This window comes from Chinchilla lanigera, unplaced genomic scaffold, assembly GCF_000276665.1.
Source record: "Chinchilla lanigera isolate Chin_1 unplaced genomic scaffold, ChiLan1.0 scaffold00047, whole genome shotgun sequence".
NCBI classification, from domain to species: Eukaryota; Metazoa; Chordata; class Mammalia; order Rodentia; family Chinchillidae; genus Chinchilla; species Chinchilla lanigera.
Window position 1 is genome coordinate 11050148 of NW_004955448.1, and position 21751 is coordinate 11071898.

A 21751-nucleotide genomic window follows, 5' to 3' on the forward strand; every position below is an offset into this window, starting at 1 on the left:
GAACTATGCCCCTAGCTTCAACTTAATTCTAATTTGAATTCCTTATAAAGTATTATCCTCAAGTTTTGAGGGAAAAAGTCCAACTTTTTAAATAACTTTTGAGTAGGAAAATTTAAATTAACACCATATGGGTAGGCAGGCCAGTGATTCCTGGATCATATGAAACTTTTTTGAATTAAAATATGTTTTCTGTTGCTTAACAAGGATGGAAAATACAGGTCTGTATCTGCACAGATTAACAATTCACTAAACAAATGACTCTTCCTATTTAAGTGTATGTTGGTGAAGCTCAATTATGTAAAATGTAATTCATTTTATTATTTTTGGTATTCAAGACAGACTAACAGTCATACATTTTAAGTCTCTTTCTGATCTTTAAGGATCACGTAACACAGCAAAGAATGAGACAGAATAAGCCATCACCATGTAACCATAAGTGACTTAATGGTTTACTACACAAAACAAAACCAAAATACACACACACAAAGCACACCTGAACCCAAGACTAAAACACTTTTAGTAGAGTTTAACCATTTAGTAGCCCGATTATTTAAATATAGGACGACCACAATTGCACATCTTTTGTTAATTTTTATGAAATGTAACAGGAAATGTAAAAACCACAATTTTATCAAATTTATTCAATAATTTTCCTGTGGATGGTGTATCTTAAAACATTCCACACAAAATGCAACGTTATAATCTGGATAGTCGTATCTGGTCTCTTTCTGAATTCTTTTGGCATTACTGCCTGTGTCTCAACAGGACATTTGCACTGTTGTGTGAGTTTTTCCTTTTTTCCTATGGATGGTATCATTTCAATAAAAGCTACCCACTAAATGTAATGGTACACACATCGATGGTGGACATCCTGGTTGGCATGTCAGTAACCTAAATTTTTCAACTATTTGGTCTATCAGACCTAATCTAAGTTGCAAATAATTTTTTGAATTCACTTGTTTTGAATAACAAATGAGGTCCATATTATATGGTCCTGAAGGTGCATATTTTATTTTTTTCCTCACTTTTTGATTATAGGATAGCTTAAGATATCAGTCAACTCTGTCAACACTACCCATAGAATTATTATGATCATTGACTGCTTTTTAAATTTGAAGTTTTTTTTTTTTGAGGCAGGGTCTTGCTATGTAGTTCAGCCAGGCCTTAAACTCACTTGGTGGCCCAAGCTGGCCTCAAACTCATGGCGATCCTGCCTCAGTCTCCCAAGTGCCGGGATTACAGGCGTGTGCCAGCATGCCCAGCTGAATTTCGAATCGTTAAGGTTTCATTGCTTCTTTCAAGCTCTATCATTTCTGTATTATGAACAGCTGACAATAAGGAGACTGTTTTTGTCTCTCCATTTCTTAACACAGACTCTTCCCCTCTGACAGGCTGACATCTCTCCCTGTCCCAGTTTTTTCTCTTCCCCATCTTTTGGCACTTCCTTCCCTCTGTCTTAAGAGTCCCAGACATGTCCGTCTGTATTGTAGAAAAGTACCACTGGGTTCTGAAGAAGTGTAAGGATTATACCTAATGTACTTACAGTAAGAGTTTTTATAGACTGCAGCACAAAATTATAGGTTATTTCTCACAAATAAAATCGACACAAATTAGTGAAAGAAAATAACCAGAACTTATTATCAGATTTCACTAGAAACAAACATCAAAGGCAAATACATGGGTTCGAGTCCCAGTACCAAAAAAAAAAGCGAATACAACATTCTAAATAAAAAGTGTGCAAAAAATTGTTTTGTTTTGTTTTGTTTTTCCAAAAAATAGTTGATATAAACAAATGGACATATAGTGTATCTCATGCAAGCAATCAACTGGTTGAAATGACACCTGAACAGCGCTGGGGACAATCAGTGTGCAAACAAACGTGCTACCCAAGTGGCGCTTGGGGTAAACTGTTAGGTAGTTGAGGTATTTTTTGTTACTAAGCAATATTAGAATACACATTGAAATATAAAATGTTGGGCGCTGGGGATTTAGCTCAGTGGCACAGTGCTTGCCTGGCAAGCACGAGGTCGTGAGTTCGATTCCCAGTACCGGAAAAACAAAACAAAACAAAACAAAACAAAAAATATATATACATAAAAAATGCTTATTAACTGGGTAAAATTTCTGTCACTCCTCCCAATCAGGAAGTAATTTAGTTCTTGTGATTTTAACAAGTTTATGCCAATACACTGCTTACATTTTAAAAAGATTTTTAAAGTACTTTCCTTAAAATTACTAATTTCTTTGGTGGAAGAATGAAATAGTATTCAAGACAATGATACACTCAAGTTAATATGAAACAAAAAAAAGCAACAGGGGCTGGGGATTTAGCTCAGCGGCAAAAGCGCCTGCCTGGCAAGCGCAAGGTCGTGAGTTTGGTTCCCGGTACCGGAGAAAAACCAAAAAAAAAAAAAAGCAACAATCTTATTACAGTAACAAGAAAAAAAACCTTTCAACCCATTCTTTCAATAGCACTAGTTTACAGATTTCCTTAAATGTTATGATAGAAATTTCATTAGGAAGGACTGAGAAGTAGTATAGCAAACAGGTACAACTCCTGTTATTTCTACTGATGTCCTATAAATAAAATGAAACGCAATAATGTAATCTGCCATTATAATTAGGAAATGTTCTCAGTTTTAGATTATAATCAAATGAATTTTTCAAAATAGAAAAGGTCAGTCACCAGAACAAGATGTTTAAATAATATACTTAAATTAGCTACTTCAAGAACTCTACATTCTACTGGGTAGCTGTTATTTTATAATATAGTTATACTGTTTTAGAATAATTGCTTATTTTTTACTGACTTAAAAAAAAAAAAAATCACAATACTGTTCGTTAATAACCAACTTACTAGATTGAACCACTGCTTGAGTTTGTTCAGAGGTTCCAGAGGCAATGTTTGTCAAAGCCCAGGCAGCTTCAAACTGTAAAGAAGGACTACAAAATAACAAATTATTTTCAACAATAGAGATTTTTTACAATGGTCCAAATACCTACCAATCATTTCTCCCTCTAGCATGTATTAAATGTCGTGTTCTAAAAGGTATCTATCCATCCACCATTAGGAGTTAAAAAAAAAGGGAAGGGGACCAAACACAAAGTCTATTCAACCTAAAAACCTAATATGTCTTTATTTTTAAAAACATCTTTTTATTAAGATTTTTCATATTTCAAACGGTTTCTGGACAAGAACCTATTTAGTCAAGCTAGTTCTTGACAACTTCCAAAGTTTATACATTATTATTAAGTTTTTTTTTTTTGAGACAGGGTCTCGCTACGCAGTTCAGGTTAGCCTTGAATTCACTATGTAGTCCAGGCTGGCCTCAAACTGGTGGTGATCCTCCTGTCTCAGCCTCCCGAGTGCCTGGATTACAAGTGTGTGCACCACCTCTAGCTGTTATATGTTAAATATATCATTCTCAAGTTCTTCTCTGGCACACCCTTTATTTCTTGGTCTTAGCACACTTTCCACTGCTTTTCACTATGACTTTTTAATTCCACTCCTCAGCCCTTTCCTTTCTTTAAGAATCAATCTTACTACTAGAAAATTGTGCCTTCTCCAAAGAACACATTCTAAATTAAAAATAAATAAGTAAAATTAAAAACTACTTACTTGTCATCTCTTTCAAGACAATGGACTAAAATAGGCAATATTCCAGATTTTATTAAGTCATCAATTGGTGGATTTCGATCACTGGACAAAAGTTTCCTGTAAGATATATACTCTTGTGAAATTTAACGGCATATACTATTATAATTAAATTCAAATTTTGAGACAGGGTCTCATTATATAGCTCAGGCCCTCCTTGAACTTGCTATGTAGTTCAGGCTAGCCTTGAACTAGGGATCCTTCTGCCTCAGCCTCCTGAGTGCTGAGATTATAGGATTGTAACACCATACCTAGTGAATTTGAGTTTTATAATAACCTTGTAAAAGGTAGTAACAGGTAAAATTTTATAAATAATGCTTTTTTATTACTCTACAGCACTAACTTATAAAATCAACTTTTCCCTAACGTTTTTATGTGTTAGGTATGTGATTGCTTCAGTGTATTTAAAATCATCACTTTCACATCAAACCTTTGTGAGCTTAGAGTACACAATTTGCTATATTTAAAAAACGGAGAGAACAATTTTTTGAATAAACTCAGTCTTTGATTTCCCAATTGTTTGCCATCAAAGTTAAATTTGATTGGCAGAATTACTATACCATAAAACTCAAAATACAAACTATGTAATCCAAAAAGTTTAAACGTGTCCTCCAAATTTAACTTACCTAGCAGCTTGAACTGCACTTAATTGAATTCCTTGGTTATCACTTGAAGCATTCTATAAAAAAAAAAACAGCTTATGATGTAGATACATAATAATTAGTTGTTTGGTCCAGGAAATTTGAGGAGCGTTAAAAAACTCAACTTACTTGAACAATAGCTTCTAGAGAGGTATTTTGCTGAGAAAAAAATTACAGAGAAAACTAAGTTAAAAGTCAGATGGTATATTTATGTGAAATCTTTCATTGGTAGTTTTAAATTACCAGAATAACAATAACTTACCACTCTATAATCACCATCTATATCAGAGTCTTCACAGATATCTTCATGTGGTACATTCCTTCTCTTTAAGAGATGTTCATCTCTTTTATTCTTTAAAAAAAAGTCAAAGAATTTCAGTTTGTTTTTAAAAACTGAACAGTCATATAAAGGTTACGCACCTACATAAATAAAATATGAAGTCCCCTTTAAAAGTAATACTCAAATATAAGCACTTAAATAAAACTGGGAATTCAACACATAACTGACACTAATTTGAGTCCCAAACCACAAATGTTACATTCCAATGAAACGTGAAGTATACAAAACAAAATGCTGGAGTAAAAAAGACAGTGTATAGTTTAAGCCAAAACAAACCATAGGTATTTACTTAAAAGTACTGCATCACTTTATATATCATCTGGGAACTTCTCTTTTATCACCTAAAAGCAAAGTCAGAGCAAAATCTGGGCAGTTCAAAATTAAACAAAAATCAACAATGCCTCACAAAAATCAAGCGTCCTTTGAATTTCACTGAAAATGTTTGAATTTTCCGAAATGTTTTACAAGAACATTCTCAACTATTGTCTACTTTAATACTTGAAAAGTTGGTGAAACTGTCAAGTAACAAGTTCTTTGCAAGGAATAATTACTGTTCATTAATAGCAGAACTACTTAGTATAACTATCCCCTACTCTTATAAAATATATTTACAAAAATATCTGCTAGGTTGTATATATCTATTCTTAGATAGTGGGTAAGTTGTATCTTGCCCATTCAATAGCTTTTAAAGTTCAGTAAAAATGTTCTTCTTTCAAAGAAAAAGGAATACTGAGTGCTCGAGACTGAAAACAAGCTTAACTATATATATTCAGTAAGTACATTTAGTAGACAGTGATATCTTCTACACATGTCATTATGTTGTTAAAATTATGCCTGGAAATACCAACATTAACCGAACTCACCTTCCTTAATTCAACTACCACTTCATTTCGCTGTCTTCTCATAGTCTACAAAAGAGTAAAAAATAAACTTTTTAACTATATCAATCAGCATCTAAAGAAACCCCAACCATAACATTTTAATGCATATTTCTAATTTTTCTTCTGGTCACATATATATTCTCATAATAAAGATATTATCACACTATATAGGTGATTGTCTGCCTTCAGCTCATATTTATATTAAAAATATTGTGTCTTTGAAATTATTATACCCGTAACACTAGATGTATAATTTTAAAAAAACTATAACATAAGGTTTATAAAAAACATATGCAGGTACATAGAACTGAAGAGTCCATAACGTCGTTCCTCATGTGAATCCATGGCTTTTTAAGGAGTTAATATATGTTATAGGCTAGTAAATTCAACCGCCAAGGGGAGGGGGAGAGTCTTCCTGTCCACCTAGTCTCTTTCTTTAAAAGTAAATAGTATTGCATTTCTATGATTCTTCATCCTACTTTGGTTAATATAGACTTTTGATTTTCCACAGTAGTATTTTCAGATCTTGCATCTTCCTAGTGACCAAGTAACTGTACTATCACATACTGTGCCCATTCTCTTATTTATCTTTTTTTTAATTTTTAAATGCATATAATACGGATAAATTTTCACTGTAAAATATTCAAATATTCAAAAATAAGGTCAAGCTGTTTGTATGTACAAGTCCACTTCATTCTAATCATTGTATATATCAAGACATAGTAAGTGAAAACACCAAGTCACAAAGCAGTACTTAGATATGTAATAAGCATCTCAAACTTATCCAAAATTGAACTGTTTGATCTTTAACAAACACACTACCGCAGTCTCAGCAAACGACAGATCTACCTTTCCATGAGCACAGATCCAAAACCTTGGAGCCATCCTTCATCTCTTCTCTTCTCATATATTCACTCTCTTAGCAAATACCATTAGTTCAACCCTGAAAACATAACCCAAACCCACCACATATCACTTTCTACTCCGTCCAGCTCGCCATTCTCTCTAAGTTACTGAGAGGCCCTCCCAGCGCGTGCCCCTCTTGCTCCTGCTGTCCACCTTCCTTCTTCCGCAGGCTAACCCTCAACACGGGAGCCAGCGTCATCTGCACAGGAACTTTTAAGGTTGTGTGCCACAGACACCTGTGCTAGCTGGTGAAATTAATGATTATCTGCTCAGATAGTGGGTTTTTTTAGTGTTTAAATATAGAAAATATACATAACATTATCAAGGAAATGAATTATATTGATAATTATGAAAATATATAAATATGAAATATCAAATTGTAAGATAGGTGGATCTTCATTATTGCATTAAACGTGATCTAGCAGTGGGTCTAATAACAGTAATTTCAAAGTAATGATGACCATAAATGGTATTTCTGCATATCTCCAACAATAAGAACGTGATTTTTATTAGTGGTGACAAAGTCCCAAGCAAGCTCCTGTTGTTTACTAACGACATTATTAAGTGCAGGGAATACAGTTTCAGATAAAAGCTAAGGAAACCAAATAGGTTGCCATTCCTATGGGTGAGGCCATCACCTACACGCACAGTGAAAAGCTACAGAACAACAATGCACGTCCACCTGCGCTGCCCTCCGGAGAAACGCGACCCCACTTGCATCTGCGCCGCCTGTGAAGAAACACAACCGCATCTCCGCTCCTCCCCTCCCCTTTAAATCCTTGGTTCTACCCTCACTTCCTGCTGACTCTGCTCTCTGAACTAAGCCCCCTCCCAAGGGTGTGAATACACAGCCACGGTTGCTTATACAGAACTTTCTCAGCTGGTCTCTCTCCCCTCTACACCTTTAATATATATAGTGCCAGAAACCTGCACAGAGTACCCCGCTTTAGAGGGGCTTCAAGCCTTCTATGGAGCCCCTGGTGTCTGAAAGAGGCCACCCTGTGACCCCGGCTTCTCCTATGGCTCCCCAGACACACCCGCCCACTTCAGATGAGGTAAGACTTCTCCCTCTCCCTCTCCCTCTCCCCTCTCGGCGCCTGCAGGACTTTTACTCATCCGACTCCCTCCTCGCCACCATCGCGCACACTGGTGCCTGGAAGCTGCCCACAGCTCCGGTGACATAACCCTCCCTTCCTGAAAGCAGGCCCGAGGCCAGCCTAGGAAAGGAAAATGTGGTCCCGTGCCCCTACCCCCCGGCCACGCCCCTGGCTGTGCTGTCCCGCCCTCCCTCCTGTGGCCACCCGGTGGCCGCCTGGCTTCAGGGGCAAGCTGGTCCACACCAGGCTGAGCCCACCCAGGGCCACCTCTCGAAGGCCCACCGCTGCTCACAGCGCCACAGGGACAGGCCATCCGGGCTGCATGCTACTCCTCCAACCTTCCCCCATGTGCTCTCCCAAGCCGCTCCACCACACACCAGATCAGGGCCAGTTTCCGAGTCCACGTTCCTCTCTCTGTCAGACCTTGCCCAGGTTAGACAGTGTTTGAGTTCCTTCTCTTCAGATTCTTAAAACTCATTTTCTTCCAACTTCTCAAAAGTTAACTTTAAACCCCTTGAATGGAGACTTCACTTAAATTAACAAAATTAAAAAATTTTGTAACAAATTACAAAAACTGCCTTTAACGGGACAACAGCTATCAAAAAGCAATTTACACTTGTGCTTTGCATACAATAACTAAGACTGATCTTTTCTGGGTGTTCAACAGCTAAAGTTTAGCTGACCAGAGCTAAGAGATAACTGGGCTGAAAAAATAGCCAATATTTTCACCATGGCCGTCTAAGGTTAGTTGGAGACCCAGGACATGAGAGAAACTTTTCTACAGGATTCTAAAACTTTGCTGAGTCACCCAATCTCCTGAGCAGGGAGAGTGCTGTCCCCTAGAGGACAGAGATCAACAAATGCAGAGTGTCAAAGGAGGACCACCAAGAGAGAAAAGTCTCTTACGCTTTCATAGGATGTGACATGGTTAACCAAGACCACGACCCATCCTGGTAGCTGATACTGATAAGAGATGAGTTTCTGTAGGTGGTTCCAAAAGTAATGCCTACAGAGGCTTACCTGACCTTGATAGACAGCAAAAGGTGAACCTTGATTAACACAGGTCTTATTTTACATGGTCTTAAACACCCAGGAGAAAAGGGTAATCACAACCCAGATGAGCATCCACTGAAGAATGGATAAAAAAGATGTGGTATTTTTATACAATGGAGTATTAGCTATTAAAAAAGATAATCTGGAAGCTTTTCTGGATACAACTAGAGACCATACTAATAAGTGAAATAAATCCGACCCAGGTGGGTAAACATCATATTGTCTCCTTGGTGTAGGAACCTGAAAGACTAGGTAAAACTCAAAACGTACAATAGATGATAGGAAAGGGAAAGAAACTGCTCAAAGGAAGGAACAACTGGGATAAGGGAAAGAAGAAAAAAGAAAGAAGGAACGCAAAATATAAATATATATGAACAGCTGTGATAACTGTATTGCTGATGTCTGACAGTGTATTGAAATGAATAGTTAATAATTATAATTTTTTATGTTCCGATTGTGCATGCTTGTGTCCAGTGGTCTGAGCAATGGATTTGAGGGTAACAATATGCAATGGAATTACAATGGGGAACTCCTACCGTCTTGTCTAGTGAAACTCTGTATTATTTCTACTGTTTTACTGAAGAGTTATTTTCTTATTCCCTGTAATGCTTTGAGCAATCTTTCATTCTTAAGTCTGGTAATGTGAGCAATGTAGTTGAGGATGGTGATATGTAATGTAACAACCATTGTTGATTCATATTATTTTGTCTTGAGACTCTGTGTCACTTTGAATGTTCTTGCTTTGATTTGTTTGTTTGTGATACTGGTATGCTGCCACTGTTCTATTTCTTTGTTTGGTTCTCATTTATTACTCTCTTTAAAATAAAAGAGATAAACTTTTGTCATTTGTCTATGTACCCTCCAAAGTAGTGGTCATTCACTTTAGAGGATACCTTGACTGTCTCTCCCCTAAATAAAAAATAAAATTAATGAGAGAAACCTTCCTCCAAAATCAGATGGCCTTAGATATCCTGACAGCAGGACAAGGGGATACTGGTACAATTATAAAGGCTAAATGTGTACATTCCTGATACTTTTGCTAATAGCTCTGTAACTATTCAAGATATTAAATGGCAGGTTAATGGTATGCTGGATTCTAAAACTGCCTGGAACTTCTCCTTACCCTCTCTGTGGAAAGTTATTCTGGCTCTTCCTGGTAAAAGTATTTGATTATATTCATAATAGCCTTGTTAATTTTATGCTTGGCCCATGCTTACTAAACTGTTTCTTCAGTTTTGTCTCCTCCAGTCTTAAAGCTGTACACTTACCCAAGACAAGAGCACCTGACATCTATTCAGGGCCTTTAGATAGACCCTCTGGACAGTGTTTCTAACTGCCAATCACAACTACGACCCCTTCAGCTTGAAGCAGCCAGAACAGTCATTGCCCTAAACCTCCTTGAAGTAGTTCGAGACACCTCTTCAGAAGTGGGAATATCAGACAGCCAAGTTAGGTAAAATTATAGGCACACCACAACTGTGACTAAAGATGCACCAGGTAAGGACCAGGCCTCAAGATAACAACAAAAGACCAGGCCTGCATACTCTCCAAGAGATGACTAAACATTTTATTTTCGCAGACAAGGTCTTATTTTCCTGCTTTATATTTGCTGTATTTACATTCACTTAAAAAATGCCATCCGACGGATTTTGATACTAACTACAGGATAAATTTAGAAAATACTGTAAAATATGTCTTCTTACTAAATCTAGTTTGTATTTAGAAAATATACATGCCTACTAATAAACTATGGGACCTCTTCTGTCAATTCAGTCTTTCTCTTCCTTCATGTGTATGTAAAAACTGACAGATATGCCTTTACTGACTTGTAAATTCATGGTTGCTAGGCGACCAAGTGTACCTTCAATCCGTGGGCTTCAGAGACAGAAATTTTAGATAGGACTTTAAACGAAATGTAGCCTTGTCTTGTTGCTAAAGGGGTTGCCTAGATGATTAGACAGATGACACAGATATATTGGAGGTTTCTTTGCCCTAGGACCTAGGGCTGAATTCTTCTGGGCTATATTCATTTGCTTCTATCTCTAGAGGTGATCTCTTTTACAGGGCAAAAAATGCTCCAACTATTTCAAACTTACTTTTTGATATTTTCTCATTCTCTCTCAAAAAATAAAAAAAAGATTATGTCTTGCTACCAATGCTTCCTTCTTTAAACACAACTGTTATAGCTCAAAAAAGTTGTAACTTGTGCTGGAGGTCCCCAGGGACCCCCAAGTGGCTCCCTCCCAGACCTTTCTGGTCTAGTCACGGAAGACCGAAACTGCCCAAGGCTTTGGAAGCCCCATGGAACATGTCAGATGCCCAACTATTGGGTAATTCTTACAGTGGCAGGTAAGTCCATCCCAGTTTTAATCATACAGGAGCCTGTCACTCCACTTTGCCTTCCTGCCAAGGACCAACATCCTTGGCCCCTATTACTATTGTGGGCATTGAGGGTAAAGTCTCCAGATCCTTAACACCCCCAGTCTGGTGAGAATTGGGGTAACACCTTTTCCCATGCTCAGTTTTAGTCACCCCTACCTGTCCTGCTCCCTTTTTAGGGTGAGACATCGTAACCAAGTTGTTAGCTACTCTGACCATTCTTGAGAAGCAACCAATGCTTATAGCCAGCCTACTCTTTCCCTGCCCCTCTGCAGCTCCCATCAACACTTTCACCCCATCCCTGGCTTCATTCCAACAACCACTTACCAACATTCTCAAGGCTAACCATGCTTACCCTGCCCAACAACATCCCATCCCTGACCCAGCTTTACTGGGACTACAACCTATTATAGCTCACCTCATGTGCCAGTCTGAATTCCCATCAACTCCCTTACAACGCGCCTACTCTGGTACAAAAGGCTGGTCCAAGATCTCCACACTATCAACCAGACTGTCCTCCCATGCACTCCCTGGTGCTTAACGCCCAACACCCAACAACGACTCTCCTTTCCCCTTGTATTAGGGTCCTTCCGCCTCTGGGTTCCTGGCTTTGCTCTCCTCACTAACCTCTACAAAATCATAAAGGGAGACTCCACTGAGCCTGTGATCACAACCCCTTTCTTCACTCCTGTCTGAGACCTTGCAAGAGGCCTTGCTATGCCTAGAAACACTCAAAATCACTAGACGTGCCCCGCTCACCCTCTACTCATCCTATCATCTTCAAGGACTTGTCTTCCTCCCAACTCTCACGTGTTCTCCCTGCCCGCTCCTGCCCACCAGGACAGAGAAGATCGCCCTACTTTCCGTGCCGTTTAAACCCCGTGCTAAGGATGTGAGGGCGATCTGGATGCGACATCTGTCTCCCCACTGATCACCAGGGTTAAACCCCATGCCAGTCATGGAAACACCCTCTGGGAAGAACTGTCTTCCACTGGTGTTTGGCTAACTGTGGGCACACCTGCCTTGGCCACTCACCCCTGCTCCTGAGTCCCAACTGGAGACACCTGTTGTGGACCTTGTTGCTGCTCTCACTTACACATGCTGGGCATGACAACTACCGCTCCTGCTGTCCAAGGCAAACCTTCCTTCTGTGACAAGCCCTCCCTCTCCAGTAGCCTGTCATTTAAAAAACCGAAAACTTCCACATCTGCTACTGGCCTCAATCACCAAAAAAGGTACAGATAATAGTCTCCTTCCACTTCACTAAGCTCAGTTCCAGCTCCACGAAGACTGGATTTCCCTGCTCCTGAACACTGTCCTTCATATTCAAGCCACCACTCCAGGAATCTTCGTGATATACAGTCCTTTGGAGATTTACATGGCCACAGCTTTCTGTGGGTCGAACCCCAGCCCAGGGGCCAGCCCTGCCAGAGCTACCACAGTTCTACAACCAGCCTGGAGAGAGATGTGACATGCTGCTAACGTTCTGTCTTCTTCTGACACCCAGCCTTAGGAACACAGCCTAAGAAATTTATCCCAGTCAAAGATTTAAATGCCCAGACCAAACAGCCTAAGTAGACAGGACGCTTCCTGGTCATTCATAGCACCCCATGGCGGTCCATCTATGAAACCCTCCCGGTGGGTACACGACTCCTGAATGAAGATGACTCATCCTTGTGAAAACTGCAGATTCCCCTACTTCCCTCAGGCCAACCCAAATTCCAGAAGACACCCTAACGCCCTGCCCCTGCCTACCCTGCTGTTTCACCCACTTCCTTCAGTTGGTCTGCCTTGATCTTTGTTGGTTCCACCTTCAGGGCCCCCACCTTTGAGTCATTTCTTACAAGGATAAGAGAGCTCCTTTTTCAGGACATTCTGCATAACTTTGTCCCAGACGAAGTCAAATTACCCTCATCCTCTCTGCATGCTCTTGTCTGGCTGGCCCTCCCTTTCTCCTTGGCACGCAGTATGGTTACACTCCTGACGTTCCTCTGGACATTCCCCGATTGACTCTGCAAAGCCCTGCAGTTCATTCACTTCCTGCTGTATCAGTTCGAGCTTTCCTCAGCCAAAATTACTGGCTTCATATCTACGTATCTTCAGTCACCTACATGGCCACTCTGGTCCATCCCCAAGTGTGAGTCTTACTAACTTCACATACCACCCCTGTACCATCCCGTCCCCCAGGAACTCTCTCCCAATTAAGGTGTCCATGTGACCCACATATTCCACACAAAGAAACCATGAGAAGCAGCACCTACGTCTCCTACTCTTGTTTCTTTATAATCCCAGAGAGGCAGGGATGTCATGCTCCATGGGTGAGACTGGGAAACCACAGAAGAACAAAGCCATGTCCACCTGCACCACCTGTCCTGAGAGAGGCCACCACACTCACATCTGCCCTGCCCGTTCAACCACGCTATTCCTGCCTCCAAATTTCTCAAGACAGCAAACACATCTGCCCTTTCAATCCTTTGATCTACCCTTGCTTCCTACTGACTCTGGTCTCCGAACTAAGGCTGCTCCCGTGGGAGTGAATAAACAGCCATGGCTGCTTATACACAGAGCTTTCTCACCTGGTCTCTCTCCCCCTTCCACGTCTTTAACATATATGTAACTTTTTTCTCCCTGCATGTGCCCAGGCTCTCTTGAATTTGACCTACAGACTCCATACAGTCTCCAAGCTTGGACTGTAAGTAAAGAACTACTTTTTAAGAGTCAATCAGACCACGCCACTTCCCTTTTCAAAACTATTCAATGAATGATTCTTTACCACTTCAGCAGAAAAGTCCAATCTTTACAGTGGCTTAAACCTACTCAACTCTTCCCACCTCACCCCTTCTGCAATGTTAGCTCCTACTTACGTTCTCTCCATTCATTCTGCCGCGCCCACGCCAACCTTGCTATGCCTCTAACACACTGGGAATTCTCTTGCCTCACGGTTTTCACTGATATTCTACAGTAATTCCTAAGAAGATAATTTCCAGAGCCAAACTGTTTTAGCTCTGTTTCTTAGCCACATTACTTTACTAGCTCTCTGTCTGTCTGTTTCCTTATTTATAATACCTACTTCATAGGTTTACTGTAAGGTTTACATAAATCAGTTAGTAAAATACTACAGCTTACTGTTTTTGCTGTTTCCGTAAGTTAGAATGCTCCACCCCCACTAACTCCAGTCCTCAGTCCTTCGTCTCCCCTTTTCCGATTCCCTACCAATTTACTATCTGGGCACTCTTTTATTTCTTCTTTGTCTTATTTTTCTCCACGACACTTACACATTCCAACACACTGTATACAGTGTTACTTTCTTACTGGTAATCCTCTATTACAATAAGTTCGTTATTACAGATAAAGAATAACAGGGAATAAGTATTACTTCTCAACATGTCTTGGCTAACCTTACATGTACAGAAAAATTCCCCTTTCTTTTTGACCATTTTATTCTGTTTGCTCAAATGAAGATTTATCAGTCTTTATTGCTTTGGTACAGATACAGATTTTTAAATTTTAAGACTGCTAAAAAAAAAAACTTTTTAAGCACTGACGCCTGCCACAAGTGAAAAATTTCACACCATGAAATTTTCATGCACAAAATTATTAAAAATACTGTATGATAATTTCTGGGCATGTAAGGTAGATTATCAAATATAAATGAATTTTGTGAGATATGAGACAGACTCATTATGCATATACAAATATTGAACACCTCAAAATACTCTAGTTCCAAAATCTTGAATAGGATATTCAACTTGTATTACCAAGATAAATGGACTCTACATATCACAATACAAAAACAATAAATGATTTTAATAATAAATAGTAAAAATCTATGCCTTATTTCTCACATACAAAATACAATCTGCAAGATACAATAGGAATGAGGCTTAATGAACTAACTTATTTTCATAAAAGCAAACTAAGTCCTTCCACCATGGTATACTTTCTTTATTAAATTTAGAATTTTTGATAATTTAGAACTAATAAAGAACTTATTAAACCAACTCACCACTCAGTAAGGGCATAAGACTAGGGCTTTTACTACCTACTCTGCTAAGTAAGATATCTGACAATCTCTTTTCTCCGGGGCAACAGTTTTCCACTCCAAAGTAAAGACAATAAATGAATTGGCAGAAAGATACTCTATGGATATCAGCCTGGCAATATTCACCCCCATGTTTTTCACTGCAAAAATCTAGTGCCTTAAAAGCGGTATTAGGTATTTCCAAGGCACAACACCAACTCAAAAGAAGGATTTTTATTTCTGAGGCCCCATGAAAGGAGAACACAAGAAAGTTGCTTGCTGCCCGTTTTGAGGGCCGGGGATATAGCTCAGCAGCACAGCACCTGCCTGGCAAGTGTGAGGTCATGAGTTAAATTCCTGGTACTAAAAAACTCCTCAAAACCAAAAAACCAAAAAACCAGTTGTGAATTCACATGGTTAATACTGCTACAGTAAGAAGTGCAGTCAATAAAAAGCACAAAAAGCTGCAATTGGCCAAAGGCTTATTTATAAGGGTATGCAAAAGACAAAGGCCCTGAATGGAGTAGGAGGGGACAGGGGACAGAGGAGATAGGGAGGGTGCAGACAGAGTTTAGGCAAATCACCTGAAGTTTTTATACTTCTTTGCCACATACTTAGGAAATCATACATTCAGGCAAAAGGGTCAAGGAATTACCAAAAAAATTTTTTGAAATAACTGAATCTTACAGAACATAGAATGCTACTTCTAAAGCAACACAGTTTTTTTATTTAACAAATACTTACTATGTGTAGGTGCTAGGGATAAAATATACTCCCTGCTCTACTGAGGTGCAGAGGCTAGCACTTTATTGCTAGTGAACAGTTTCTTAATTCCCAATTAGTGGTTACTTAACTTCTGCTAATTTTCAAGTCAATTTTACCAAAGCTGGGGCTGGGGATTTAGCTCAGTGGCACAGTGCCTGCCTGGCAAGCGCAAGATCATGAGTTCGATTCCCGGCACAGGAAAAAAACCAAAAAAATTTACCAAAACACAGCTTTTTAGTAAAACCCTAAAAATTATTTATTTATTACATATTGTTCACACTTTTTTGGGGGCGGGGACTGGGGATCAAACTCAGAACCTTGTGCCTGCCAGGCAGGTGCTTGTGCCACTGAGCTATATCCCCCCCCCAATTTATTACATACTAGCATACTGTAAAACATTTGATTATTTTAAATTTTCTTGAGCAAGGAGAATTTACATTCGTTAGGATTTATTTTCACTAGAGAAAAGTTTGAAGAAAATTTTTTTTCAAGTTAACCATATAAAGGATAAGGAACATAACGCTTTGATTTTATTTCATCCTGTCATTCATACCTTAGGAAGGTTCATACTTAGGTAATCAGATTATAAGCAAAAGAAAATAAAAATTTTTAAAAGTTAGAGAAGCACAAGGTCTTTTGTGTGTGATGGTGTACTGTCTCCTCCCACAGGCTAACATAATTTAGAAACTGCTGGAAAGCATTCATTAGTCATTAATACACTTAATATCTATCTCTTTGTCAAGCACCTGAAATACAAGCATGGACCATACATAGAATATCCACGCCATAAAGGAGGTAATACCCTTAAGACACAGAAATAGAATAAGATAGTAAGAGGGCCTAATATTAAACAAGTATCAGGTGCCAAAGACCATTTTACTCATTTAATAAATATGTTAAAACATAAAAAAAAGGTGCGGTGGTGTATGCCTGTCTGTAATCCTAGTCATTCGGAAAGCTAAGGCAGGAAGATGACACATTCAAGGCAGCATGGACAACACTGCAAGATTCTGTTTCGACCAATCAATCCAGTAACAACAACAAATCACGAGCATATATACAGAAAGGCATCACAGATAGGAAATGCACAAAAGAGAGGACTGTCAACATGGCACGTGCAGAACAATGTAAAGGCAGACAAGGAGCCACATCAATCTTGTCATGAAAAATCAAGTCACATTTTTTGGAGAATCTGCATGACTACTGCTTTCAACTCAGGATAACCACAACTTAAACACACCTGGAAGGCAGACAGTTCATTGGTAGAAGATGTTTAGTGCACATGGTATCTGGGTTCAATCCTACCACCAAAAACAAAAAACAAAACTCCAAACAAAACATTGCCAAAAAACAAAAAATAAAGCAAAAAATAATCCACTAAAACAGCACAGGTTTATTTTCCTGTTCCTCTATTTCTCCCTCCTTTCCTGTCCACTTGCCAACTCCACGACTTTTGTGACAATGAAAGGGGAACTTACATGCCTAATAATGTTAACTGCCTACCCAGGTGGGTCAATGATTACTATCTACTAAAAGGTTATTTAACATAAATTGTCCTGCCTGGCATGCACAAGGTCCTGAGTTCCAGTCCCCGTACCACCAAAAAAAAAAAAAAAAAAAGAGTGTTAACGTAAATTGTTATTTTAAACTGTGAAGTAACTTCTCACAGATAATATTTATTAATATGATTAGAGAAACATTTAGTTAGTACTAATTAATGGTGGTAGGCAACAGACTCAAGTTTTCTCTAACAAGTGCAAAGATGAATGGAGACTGAGCATAAGAGGAGTGTGAAAATAAACTTGGGATCGGAAACAAGATTTAAGCTAAGCAAAGTAGTTTCAGAAATAATTCTAGTTACCATACTTTGAAAAACAATTAATATTTAAATTATAAACATCAAAACTTAGTGCATGAATTTTTAACGTGTTCCCATCAGCTTGAAGCACCAGCAATGATGCATGACTGTCTCATAAGGCGGCTTGTACCACTGGTTGCATAAACGGATGTAGTCACTTTCACTGGTAGTTTTACTAATGATATTAAGAAAATGCTGTCTGATAGGACAGTCGTGCATGTACCACTGGTAGTTCAAGCCGCCTGGCAACAAGACATACATATTGTGGCCCTTTTGTGAACATGTTGAAATAACAAAGAAACGGCATTGCACTACATTATCGCCTTAACATTCAAATACATTTAATTCAGAGAAATCTATTAAATACGAAAGTCATACATGTTCACTTAGGAAAGTTACAGGATAAAGGTAAGAAGGGAAAATCTGAACTTCCAGAGTTTTCTACATCCACCTTTCCTGTGCAAGAGCTCACATAGGACAAAGAAGAAAATACATGCATTAATTTCCCCAGATGGTTTACTAGTAAAAGGTTACACTACTTTACTACTAAACGGCCCCAGGTCAACCTCTAAATAATGCAATCTTAGGCAAGCTATCACTTTTATGGCCTTATCTTTAAAAATTCAACAGATATCTAAGATCTTTAGTGCCTCAAAAACTTTTATCCATTTCATTAACTTCAAAAACAGTGTCACAGGACTTTTGGGAAGACAGTGGAGTGCTGAGCAGCAAAGAAAGAACCTATCTGAGATTTGGTATCTAGAAGCTGAAATACAGCAATGTGAGGAAGAGGAGGGAAGTGGGTCCCTAGGACCCAGGTTCTGAAGCAAGAACTGAAGCCCTTAGGCAGAGCAAAGAGAGTGTCTTCAATGAAAAAAGAGGGCAGGCAGCACCTTCTCTCAGAGCCTGGAGTCACTATGTAGAGTCACTACATGGGAAGGATGGCTTGAACCTGCAGATGCATGGTGACTACTGGCAACCTCAGAGCCCTCCACAGAAAAACGCAGTGGAATGGAGCAATGAACGCAGTGGACTATACCAGCTGGTGAGTTATCTGGATTCAGACATACCCTAGCAGCTCCCAGTAGCAGGGTGAAGTTGCCGAGTTCAAATCAACGGTAGGTCAGGAAGCCAAGTTCAAGATGGCAAGTGACACACGGAGTGTTACAAGCTGAACAAACCAGGTTCCAGCCTCACAGCCAGACACCAGTCTGCACTTCAGTGGAATTAAAGGTGCAAGACTGCTCGGATTATCCACCATTGCACCTTAAAGCTACGGCTGGCTTGCTGGTATTAATTAACTTGATTCTATACTCTGTCTGCCAACCCTATTTTCATGAATGTGAACATGGTTTCTAGTTTTTTGTTGCTGTTGTTCTGTTCTTTCTTCTCTCTTTTTAACCAGTACCCAAAGTTTGTGAAATCTTCCTTTATCCTCCAGCCTTCTGATGTCATCCTCTTTGTATTTTTCTATTTTTTCCCTGGAGCTCTTTTAAATTTTCTAGAGGTTAAAATCACCATATTGAGGGCTTATTTATCGCACACAAATTTTTGGTTCATTTTAGATTTTGTTATATAAGCACAAATCTAGTTCACATGGTTAAAGGCAGTAAATTAATAGTTACCAGTGTGTCATTTTCTAGGCTGTGTTTGATGGTATGGTTACTGTTGATTGTGTGACTGTAGCCAAGGTTACATACTTGCTCTAATCAGTTCTAGCCAGTACACCAAGGCTGAAACTGCCTAAGGGTCATAAACAATACTACAGGCCAGTGCTACAGAACCAGGAGGTGACTAAAGTAGGAGGTAACTTCTCATCCCCAATAAATAGTACAGCTAGTATCCTGCAACAGACTCAAAACCCAAAAGCCAGCTATACCTGGAAGACATCTGAGAAGCAGTCATTTGCAAAGGGTTCCTAAATACTAGCAATAATGCTACTCACCATAAGCAATTTGCAAGTATCAACCTAGGATTTAAATAAACAAACAAAGCAAATGAGAAGAAACCTAAACACGATGCAATCCCAGACTTGCACCCATGGGGGTGCAATAAGGTAGAACAATTCAAAAGCCACCCGCCTGGAGTCTGAAGTGGTAAGAGTGGAAGTAACAAAGGAGATGAATGAAGCTTTACAAAAACTGAAATCAGAAACAATTTCTCAGATAACTACAGAGATGGTGACAATAATGAAAGGCATGCTTGGTGACTCTAGAGCAGTTATAGATAAAAAAAATAGAAGAGCCTAAGAAAACCATGAATGTCCAACACAGAAAGAAATGTAATCCATGACACAGATTCAAACTGATACCCAGAAGATTAAAAATTCTTGGGGCCAGGGATATAGCTCAGCAGCACAGTCCGTGCCTGGCAAGCACAAGGTCTTGAGTTTGATTTAAAAAAAAAGAGAGAGAGATTAAAATTTCTACTGAAAACATATGCAGTAGAATGAGTTAATTTAAGGACAGAATCTCAGAGCAGACAGGACTGCAGTTAGCAATGATGGAAAGACTAACATAAAATTGATTAGAGTCAATGAAAAAGCAGGAGATAGTGCAAATGACTTTAAAAAAAAAAAACCTGTTCACAGAAATCATGGCAGAAAACTTACCAAGTAGGGAAAAAGAATTTGACATACAGATGGAACATAGAACTCAAAAAATAAAAACAAAAACGACACCAAGGTATGTAATATTCAAGATTCCACAAATCTTGAATACAACACAAGAACAGAATATCAAAAACTATTAGAGAAAAGAAACAAATAATCTATAAAGGAAAGCCCATCAGAATCACAGCAGACTTCTCAACACAAACCCTCACGTCAAGGAGAGCTAGGAGTGAAATATTTCAAGACCTAAAAGATAAAAACCTCCAACCCAGACTGGTGTACCCTGCAAAATTCTCTTTCAAAACTGATGGAGAAATAAGATACTTACACCGAAGAAATTCATGAACATGAAACCAGCACTCCAAAATGTTCCGCAGGACATTCTAGAGATAACAATGACTACAACTCCATGAAGTCCAACAGAATGAATCCATCAGACAAGGAAAGCAATTAAACAAAGAGGAGGGGACCAAGACCAGGAAAATAACATGATAAGGGTAAGTCAATCCATATCAGTTATAACCATCAATGTTAATGGCCTCCACTCACCAATCAAAAGAAACAGACTGGCAGAATGGACCTAGAAGCAAGATCCAACAACATGTTGCATACAAGGAACATATTTAATTCAAAAAGAAATTCACTGACTGAAGGTCCAAGTATGGAAAACAATACTCCATGTGACAGCAAGCCAGAAAAAAGCAGGGGCAGCTATTCTATTTGCAGACAAAGAGGATTTCAAGACAAGACTGACTAAGAGAGACATCACTGAAGGACACTATATCCTTGTAAAAGGAACAATCCAAGAGGAAGAGATAACAATCATAACTATATATCACCCCAAACCAGTGCACCCAACTATATAAAACAAATACTAACTTCCAACCCAAATTGATGTGAAAAATCAAATAACCACTAATACAATTATAATGGGGGACCTCAAAACCCTACTGTCACAAGTAGACACATCAACCAGACCAAAAAAAAAAATCAACAACGAATATCAAAACTGAACCAAACTGTTCAACAAATGGACTTAGTAGATGTCTACAGAATGTTCCATCCCATGGGCCAGGGATATAGCTCAGCAGCACAAGTGCCTGCCTAACAAGCACAGGGGCCTGAGTTCAATTTCCGGTACCACCCCCCCACCCCCCCGACTCCCACCGCCAAAGGTTCCATCCCACAACATCAGAATAACATTTTTCTCAGCTGCACATGGGATGGTCTCCAAAACAGACCACAGACTGGCTCACATAACATGCTTAAGTAAATGCAAAAGAGTTAAAATTATCCCATGCACATTATCAGACCACAGTGCAAAGAAAATGAAAATCATAGGAAACCACAGAATTTCATAAACAAACAAATTAAATAGTATCTGCCTGAACAATCAATGGGTCACAGATGAAATTAAAGAAATTAGACATAGCCTGGCGTGGTGGCACACACCTGTAATCCCAGCACTTGGGAGGCTGAGGCAGGAGGATTGTTGTGAATTCGAGACCAGCCTGGGCTACAAACTGAGCTCAAGGCCAGCCTGA

The 21751-nt window shown here is 39.0% G+C and overlaps 1 protein-coding gene across 1 annotated transcript in view; it reads right to left on the reverse strand.

Moving 5' to 3' along the window:
• The window catches only part of Kpna4 (karyopherin alpha 4 (importin alpha 3)), a gene marked incomplete in the record, with an annotated part of 68959 nt that overhangs the window by 25053 nt on the left and 22155 nt on the right, over nucleotides 1-21751 (reverse strand). The window contains 6 exon segments of the mRNA XM_013518601.1: nucleotides 2858-2943; nucleotides 3620-3715; nucleotides 4282-4334; nucleotides 4426-4455; nucleotides 4559-4648; nucleotides 5500-5544. Coding sequence (XP_013374055.1) covers nucleotides 2858-2943; nucleotides 3620-3715; nucleotides 4282-4334; nucleotides 4426-4455; nucleotides 4559-4648; nucleotides 5500-5544 — 400 coding nt within the window.